This window comes from Pelobates fuscus, chromosome 13, assembly GCF_036172605.1.
Source record: "Pelobates fuscus isolate aPelFus1 chromosome 13, aPelFus1.pri, whole genome shotgun sequence".
NCBI lineage: Eukaryota > Metazoa > Chordata > Amphibia > Anura > Pelobatidae > Pelobates > Pelobates fuscus.
In genome coordinates, this window is record NC_086329.1 from 111,898,403 (window position 1) to 111,908,223 (window position 9,821).

Below are 9,821 nucleotides of genomic sequence, written 5' to 3' on the forward strand. Positions count from 1 at the left end.
CAGCTTACACTCCTGGCAGTCGGCATACAGTCCCCTTTCCCCCCCAAGAAAGAGACACACTCCAGCTTCAGGGTTAAACAGCAACAACACTGATTTATTCACACACAGGCTTATATGAGATTCTCCCATGCAAGGGAGGGGTTTACAGTACACCAATCCAGTTTAAGGTACAACCCACACATCTCCTCCCTCCAACATATCTGTTAATACAATTAACAGGGACATATTTTTACCCAAGTTTTGGATGTACCCTAAATACTTGGGGTACATCCACAAATCCAATATCTCCAGATAGCCCTAGTCTGGAGGGACAACATATGTTAAAATCAGCCCATTCGGATAAACGGTTCGGGAGTTATGGGACTTTAAAGTATTGACCGACCGCATGGGTAAAGTATCCGAAAACAGTTCCATGCATTTTGGCCCTGCGGTCGGTCACAAACAGGTGAATGAAACATACGAATTACTTGGGTTATAGAGACTAAGGGGGATTCGCATGAATCCCCTAGTTCGTATGTTTCTTTCTACCGAACGGCGGGTCATTCGGTAGTTTCTATACGAATTCCTGGAAGTCTGGAGGTCTCAGCGGTGTTTGCCTAGTCGAGTGTCCGATTTCAGTTCCAGACACTCGACGGCAAAACACCGCTGTTCGGCAGTTAAAGATGGCCGCCGCCACGTGGTTGTTTCCTGAATGGCGGCCACCCAGAGGACACAGAACACATTACATGATTGCCAATTACCCGTTTGCAACATTGTTGCAAACGGTAATTGGAGGCACACTTAATCCTGGGTGGTCTGGTTGTTCGGTAGTTTCCTCAATACAATGAATGGAGTGATTCTACCGAACAATCAGATGAAGGCTGCATATATATATATATAACCCAGGTTAACTGCATACATAAATACATATACAATATACAGGCAGTACAATAGGATATGCTTCACAGTCTTAAAGGGACAGTAGTCCCAAAATGTCCATTGCTGATTTTAAAGGGCCAGTAGCAGCAATATAAATTAGTACATGCCCAAATATAGTTTTTCCAGTACAATATGTTGAGGGGCCATAGTCGCAGGGCAGGAGGCTAGCAACCAGGCTTCTCCAGTTCACAGTGGCGAAGTTGGTTTCGCCACAGGTGTGTTTCTATATAGTGTTGAAGTTTGATTGCATGGTGTATTTGTGTGTAGTGTTGGCATTTGAATGCAGAGGTGTGTTTCTATATAGTGTTGAAGTTTGAATGCATGGTGTATTTGTGTGTAGAGTTGGCATTTGAATGCAGTAGTGTGTTTCTATATAGTGTTGAAGTTTGAATGCATGGTGTATTTGTGTGTAGTGTTGGCCTTTGAATGCAGAGGTGTGTTTCTAAATAGTGTTAAAGTTTGAATGCATGGTGTATTTCTGTGTAGTGTTGGCATTTGAATGCAGTAGTGTGTTTCTATATAGTGTTGAAGTTTGAATGCATGGTGTATTTGTGTGTAGTGTTGGCATTTGAATGCAGTAGTGTGTTTCTATATAGTGTTGAAGTTTGAATGCATGGTGTATTTGTGTGTAGTGTTGGCATTTGAATGCAGAGGTGTGTTTCTATATAGTGTTGAAGTTTGAATGCATGGTATATTTGTGTGTAGTGTTGGCATTTGAATGCAGAGGTGTGTTTCTATATAGTGTTGAAGTTTGAATGCATGGTGTATTTGTGTGTAGTGTTGGCATTTGAATGCAGTAGTGTGTTTCTATATAGTGTTGAAGTTTGAATGCATGGTGTATTTGTGTGTAGTGTTGGCATTTGAATGCAGAGGTGTGTTTCTATATAGTGTTGAAGTTTGAATGCATGGTGTATTTGTGTGTAGTGTTGGCATTTGAATGCAGTAGTGTGTTTCTATATAGTGTTGAAGTTTGAATGCATGGTGTATTTGTGTGTAGTGTTGGCATTTGAATGCACAGGTGTGTTTCTATATAGTGTTGAAGTTTGAATGCATGGTGTATTTGTGTGTAGTGTTGGCATTTGAATGCAGAGGTGTGTTTCTATATAGTGTTGAAGTTTGATTGCATGGTGTATTTGTGTGTAGTGTTGGCATTTGAATGCAGAGATGTGTTTCTATATAGTGTTGAAGTTTGAATGCATGGTGTATGTGTGTGTAGAGTTGGCATTTGAATGCAGTAGTGTGTTTCTATATAGTGTTGAAGTTTGAATGCATGGTGTATTTGTGTGTAGTGTTGGCATTTGAATGCAGAGGTGTGTTAATATATAGTGTTGAAGTTTGAATGCATGGTGTATTTGTGTGTAGTGTTGGCATTTGAATGCAGTAGTGTGTTTCTATATAGTGTTGAAGTTTGAATGCATGGTGTATTTGTGTGTAGTGTTGGCATTTGAATGCAGTGGTGTGTTTCTATATAGTGTTGAAGTTTGAATGCATGGTGTATTTGTGTGTAGTGTTGGCATTTGAATGCAGTAGTGTGTTTCTATATAGTGTTGAAGTTTGAATGCATGGTGTATTTGTGTGTAGTGTTGGCATTTGAATGCAGTAGTGTGTTTCTATATAGTGTTGAAGTTTGAATGCATGGTGTATTTGTGTGTAGTGTTGGCATTTGAATGCAGTGGTGTGTTTCTATATAGTGTTGAAGTTTGAATGCATGGTGTATTTGTGTGTAGTGTTGGCATTTGAATGCAGTAGTGTGTTTCTATATAGTGTTGAAGTTTGAATGCATGGTGTATTTGTGCGTAGTGTTGGCATTTGAATGCAGAGGTGTGTTTCTATATAGTGTTGAAGTTTGAATGCATGGTGTATTTGTGTGTAGTGTTGGCATTTGAATGCAGAGGTGTGTTTCTATATAGTGTTGAAGTTTGAATGCATGGTGTATTTGTCTGTAGTGCTGGCATTTGAATGCAGAGGTGTGTTTCTATATAGTGTTGAAGTTTGAATGCATGGTGTATTTGTGTGCAGCGTTGGCATTTGAATGCAATGGTGTGTTTCTATATAGTGTTGAAGTTTGAATGCATGGTGTATTTGTGTGTAGTGTTGGCATTTGAATGCAGAGGTGTGTTTCTATATAGTGTTGAAGTTTGAATGCATGTTGTATTTGTGTGTAGTGTTGGTATTTGAATGCAGTGGTGTGTTTCTATATAGTGTTGAAGTTTGAATGCATGGTGTATTTGTGTGTAGTGTTGGCATTTGAATGCAGTAGTGTGTTTCTATATAGTGTTGAAGTTTGAATGCATGGTGTATTTGTGTGTAGTGTTGGCATTTGAATGCAGAGGTGTGTTTCTATATAGTGTTGAAGTTTGAATGCATGGTGTATTTGTGTGTAGTGTTGGCATTTGAATGCAGAGGTGTGTTTCTATATAGTGTTGAAGTTTGAATGCATGGTGTATTTGTGTGTAGTGTTGGCATTTGAATGCAGTAGTGTGTTTCTATATAGTGTTGAAGTTTGAATGCATGGTGTATTTGTGTGTAGTGCTGGCATTTGAATGCTGAGATGTATGAACATATACCCATAAGCCTTGACAAAATACTGTAATACTGTGGTGACAGGCTTCTCTCCAATTTGTATATCCGTTTTTTCAATGATCTAGGTCTTTGTATTATTGTGTTTGGTGATGGAAAGAAAGTATCCCTTCATGCGTGCTTTATAAGTTGCTTTTAGATTGTTACTATTTGTATGTTCTAATTGCTATTATCACATGTTGTTCTTTGTGAGGTCATATTCTGTTTGAAATCCTTGTTTGGAAGCTTTGTATGCTCTCATGGAAAAGGGGTCATATGTATTGTTGCCATCGTTTAGTCACACCACCAGTTACTAAAGAGGTAAACCCTACTCTGTTTGAAATAGATGCACATGCTGAGTCTCCAGGAAGAAAGGATAAAATCTCTGGCTAGGATTTTTATAAATCTTTTACTAAATATTTGCCTTCTATAAAAGGCCGCAACCTTTGCTGTAAAGGAGTTAGAAAAATACTGTCTGTTAGAGAGTGACTACTTCTATGTATAACCTCAGAGGTTTTCTTTTCACAAGGAAAACTGACATTTTCCGATTTTCATTTTCAGCAGTGGCGTAATTACTACATTCGCAGCTGCGACCGGGCCCGTTACTCCAACCGCCGGGGCCGCAATGAAGGGACCCATCTGCAATGGTTTTCCCGGGGCCCAGTCTACGCTGCGGCGCTAGAAGGGCATGACTGATGACGTCAGAGCGCCCGCTGGGAGGAAGCCATTTTATCCTCCCAGCATAAACAGAGCCGTGCAGGAGTAGAATGCAGGGGAAGGAGAGGAGGGAGTCAGAGTGGAAGCTCTGACTCCCATCAGCATTAGGCCAGCACTGGACCCCAAGGAAGTCACCCTGCTGCACCTAAATGTAGGATAAAGGAGGGTGACTAAAAGTTTTAGCAGTCTGTGTGTGTGAATGTCTGTATCTGTATGTCTGTATGCATGTGTGTGTGTCTGTATGTAAATGCATGTGTGTGTCTGTGTGTGAATGTCTGTATCTATATTTGTGTGTGAATGTCTGTATGTGTGTGTGTGTGTGTGTGTGTCTGTATGTGTGTGTGTGTGTGAATGTCTGTACCTGTGTGTCTGTATGTGTGTGTGTCTGTATGTACATGTATCTCTTTGTCTGTATGTATATATCTTTGTATGTGTATCTCTTTGTCTGTATGTGTATGTGTATCTCTTTGTCTGCATGTGTGTCTGTATGTGTATCTTTGTCTGTGTATCTGTTTGTCTGTATGTTCATCTGTTTATCTGTATGGGTATCTGTATTTCAGTATGTGTATCTGTTTGCATGTGTGTCAGTGTGTGCCCCTCTGTATCTGTATGTGTGTCACAGTTTATATGTGTGTGGCGGACCGCCTGGCACCCTAACTGGGTGCCTCTGCCAATCGCCGCATCCTAGTTGCCTTGAGTACTATAAGCACTACACTTATCAAAAGCACTATAGCCCCTTAGCCGCCATAGCTTGGCTGGCATATCGCTGTCCTCCACCGACCCAGGATCCGGCTTCCAGTGCGTGCACCTCTCCTACTCCAGAGAGTCTAGCAGATATAGCTGTGTAGCTCTTACAAGAGCTAGTGATTAAAGCCAGTATAGCAATCCAAAGCAGGTATAGCTGGTAAAGCTGTTTACTACAATCATGAGGCGAGGCTGCTTGTTGAGGGTGAAGTGAACTCATTTATTGGGAGCCACAACTGGCCTTATATGCAAGTCCCCATGCAAGGGACTCTCCCCTCTGGACCTGAGAGTAAACTACAGAAGAAACAAACACTCAATTACATTGTCTCTCAGATCCAGGACACTCCCATACATAAACAGACAATCCCTCCTCTGTGCTTGGGACATAAGTGGATCAGAAACTGTACTAATCTAATCCAATTATCTCCAAGCATAGAACAACATACAATTTAACAGTACCCCGAAAGTATCCCCACAACCCATGGAAACCCGACAAACATTATATCCCCTGATAGCCAAAGATTATCCAGATCGGTTCATGGGTTCAGGGATTTCCTGGAAGTCACATTTTGACCGACCGCACGCATGGTCCCATGCCAAAAACAGTTCCAGAGAATCAGGTTATGCGGTCGGTCTATTTCGGGAATACATAACACAGTTAAAATACCGAATGTAGGAGTTCGCATGGGCACTTAGTCTATGTTTCTGGTCCAGGAGCTTATCCCTACCAAACACCGCTCTTCTCATACAAATCCAGATAGATGTATGGATGTCCCAGTGGTGTTCGCGCCGTTGAGTGTCCGATTCTAGTTCCATGCATTCGATAACCAAACACCGCTGTATGTGTTCGCAGCTAAAGATGGCCGCCGCCACGTGTTCGCACATATGAACCCAGCTAACTACTTAGAATGTTGTTATTAGTGAGGCCAATGGGGTTAATAAGCAGCACATAACTGTTCTAGGTGGTTGGTCTGTTCGGCATTTTGTTCGCTATACGAACAGTATTAGTACAATCCGTTTGGTAAGCCCCATATACCAAACCATAACAGGGAAGAGGCAAAGACTTTCCACAGTCCAGAACCAAGGTCGAATACATGGGCCATAGTCCTGGGGCAAGAGGCTGGCAAGCAGGCTCCTCCAAAAGCACATGGCGAGGTTACTTTCGCCACAATCTATATGCGTGTCATTCTGTGTATCTGAATGTTTGTCATTAAGTGTGTCTGTGTACCTGCATGTATGTCTATATGTGTATCTGCATATGTGTCTGTATATGTATTTGAAACTGTATCTGTTTGACTACATATGTGTCTGTATGTGCATCTGCATATGTGTGTCTGTGTCTGTTTGTGTATCTGTCTGCATGTGTGTCAGTGTGTGCCCTTATGTATCTGTATGTTTGTCACTGTTTGTATCTGTATGCGTGTCATTCTGTGTATGTGTATTTGCATTTGTCTATATGTGTGTCTGTGTATCTGTATGTGTGTCATTCTGTGTGTCTGTGTATTAGCATGTGTGTCCATGTATGTATCTGTATGTGTTATAGTATACAAATGGAGGGGCAGTGGGAGGGGAGATAAGATGTATGGGAGGGAGGGCCCAGGACAATTTTCACACCGTGGCCTATGGTTTCTAGTTAAGTCTCTGATTTTCAGGTATATAAATTGAATGAAATCAAAATAATAAACTTAAAAAAAAAAATACAATCTTTATTAACTTTCCTCAAATTTTATTATAGTTACAACTTAATGTCTTAAGTTAGTGCCTTCACAGCTGTCTGTACAATATAACACTGACTTATCATTTCTTTCAGAATCCTGTACCCAATGGAAGATTCAAGGATTGCACATGTAGATTGCTACAATTTTATGGAAGCTTACTTTATATGCATTCTCCGATATTTATGACGGAAGTTACCAACAAGTCTGTCTAATTGATTTTTTGAAGGCGTCTTTTACATTCTTGTTTCTTAATGTGTAGATGAAAGGGTTTAACACAGGAGTCACAATCATGTACATAAGGGCAAGAAATTTGTCATATTGACTACCCTTGGGCCTAACATACACCATTATTGCTGTGCCGTAGAACAAACCAGCCACTATGATGTGGGAAGAACAAGTGGAGAAGGCCTTCTGCTTCCCATCAACAGTCTTTATTCTTAAAATTATGATAATAATGTGAATATAAAATCCTAAAATCACAAAGAATGGGATAATACTGGCAAAAATTGAACCTATGCTTGTAGCCATGTTGCTAAGAGAAGGATTAGAAGAGGCTATGTTCTGCAATGGAGAAAAGTCACAAAGAAAGTGATTGATTGTATTTTGACCATAGAATTCCAAGTCAGCCGTCAGTATTGTAGGAGGTAGAGTAACCACAAAGCCACCTAACCATGGGATAGTAGCCATCATGATACAAAATGCTTGGCTTGTAAGAGCTCCATATCTCAAAGGATTATTAATAGCCAATTCTCGATCATACGCCATTACTGCCAGGAGATAGCATTCTGTTGTCCCCAGTGAATTGATTGCATACAACTGTGTAAAACAGCCAGTAAAAGATATCTTGTTATTGATCCCAATGAGATTCTCCAGGAGTTTGGGGACAGTAACTGATACAAACAGAATCTCCAAAGTTGCAAATACACTAATAAAGAAGTACATGGGACTGTGGAGTGAGGGTTCAACCTTAGTCAAGAAAACTATGGTAATGTTCCCGATGACACATGTTAGATACACCGGTAACAGTACCAGAAAAAGTAATATCTGAAACTGGTTAAACTGGGAAAATGCCAGCAGAATAAATTCATTCACTGTAGTCTTGTTGGCTCTTTCCATTTGGATAGGATAGGCACCTGTAAAATTAAACATAACGGATAAAATGTACCATCGTCCGTCAGTCTTAGCAGAGTTATTTACTAATGGGAGAATATCAAGTGAATTCAAACTGAATTTTAAATGGAATGCTCGAGCTGCAAAACTGAAAGCAAAGTTGACTTTTTCCAGTTTTTTTTTCCAGCTTAGCAATATTCACTTTTAATAAGGGATTGTCATTACAATGTCAATAGCATTAAAACGTAAAAAAAATAACTAGTCCTATTACTGCAGTAGGAGAGCAGATACTTAAGTTCAATTACATAGAAACATAGAATGTGACGGCATATAAGAACCATTCTGCCCATCTAGTCTGCCCAATAATTTCTAAATAATTTAATTAGTCCCTGGCCTTATCTTAAGTGGTGCTGTGTGTATGTGAAGGGTGCAGTGTGTGTGTGTGTATGTGAGGCTTGCTGTGTGTATAAGGGGTGCTGTGTGTAATGGGTGCTGTGTGTATGTGAGGGATGCTGTGTGTGAGGGGAGTAGTGTGTGTGAGGGATGATGTGTGTGTCTGTTGGGGTGCATAGAGATAAGGGCTTTTTTGTTATTTTTATTAAAATAAATTTAAAAAAAGCTTCATGTCCCCCCACCCTTCTGCTTATCTTTGGTGAAGGTAATCCGATGGTGAGTAGTGATCTATAACCTCCAGCTCCTCTGGTTGCAGGCTGTCTTCACTCCTCCCACGAATAGAATGCTCTGTTGGACCAGGATACTTGCGGCAGGAACTGCCTCCCATGTCCTAACAAAGGGCCTTTAGGCCAGCGAGGGAGATCTTTGATCTCCCCACCGGTCAGAGAGGGCCCTAAGCAAGTATGCTTTGGATCTCTAAAGCTTTGGTAAGCTTTTGATCTTTCAGAGGATCTCCCCTGTTGACCTGGGCACATCGGCACCACTGTGGGGCACCTGTGCTTCTGGTGAAGACGGACCCGGTAGAAATCTCTTATTAAAATAGTATTTAGTTCCCCAGCGTATTTCTAAAAAAATTCATGGCTCGTCCTCTTTATGTTGGAAACATAGAAACATAGAATGTGACGGCAGATAAGAACCATTCGGCCCATCTAGTCTGCCCAGTTTTCTAAATACTTGCATTAGTCCCTGGCCTTATCTTATAGTTAGGATAGCCTTATGCCTATCCCACACATGCTTAAACTCCTTTACTGTGTTAACCTCTACCACTTCAGCTGGAAGGCTATTCCATGCATCCACTACCCTCTGAGTAAATTAATACTTCCTGATATTATTTTATAAACCTTTGCCCCTCTAATTTAAGACTATGTCCTTTTGTTGTGGTAGTTTTTCTTCTTTTAAATATAGTCTCCTCCTTTACTGTGTTGATTCCCTTTATGTATTTAAATGTTTCTATCATATCCCCCCTGTCTCGTCTTTCCTCCAAGCTATACATGTGAAGATCCTTTAACCTTTCCTGGTAAGTTTTATCCTGCAATCCATGAACCAGTTTAGTAGCCCTTCTCTGAACTCTCTCTAAGGTATCAATATCCTTCTGGAGATACGGTCTCCAGTACTGCATACAATGCTCCAAGTGAGGTCTCACCAGTGTTCTGTACAATGGCATGAGCACTTCCCTCTTTCTACTGCTAATACCTCTCCCTATACAACCAAGCATTCTGCTAGCATTTCCTGCTGCTCTATTACATTGTCTGCCTGCCTTTAAGTCATCAGAAAAAATCACCCCTAAATCCCTTTCCTCAGATGTTGAGGTTAGGACTCTATCAAATATTCTGTACTCTGCCCTTGGGTTTTTACGTCCAAGATGAATTATCTTGCACTTATCCACATTAAATGTCAGTTGCCACAACTCTGACCATTTTTTTAGTTTACCTAAATCATTTGCCATTTGGCTTATCCCTCCTGGAACATCAACCCTGTTACATATCTTAGTATCATCAGCAAAAATACATACCTTACCATCAAGGCCTTCTGCAATATTACTAATACAAATATTAAAGAGAATGGGTCCAAGTACAGATCCCTGAGGTACCCCACTGGCAT

At 40.7% G+C, this 9,821-nt stretch overlaps 1 protein-coding gene across 1 annotated transcript; it reads right to left on the reverse strand.

Annotated features, from left to right (window-relative positions):
* Positions 1 to 6,848: 6,848 nt before the first annotated feature.
* LOC134582724 (olfactory receptor 5V1-like) lies at positions 6,849 to 7,772 on the reverse strand. Its single transcript, XM_063439367.1, has one exon. It carries the CDS (start codon positions 7,770 to 7,772, stop codon positions 6,849 to 6,851), a length of 924 nt encoding a protein of 307 aa, XP_063295437.1.
* Between the last annotated feature and the right edge of the window lie 2,049 nt (positions 7,773 to 9,821).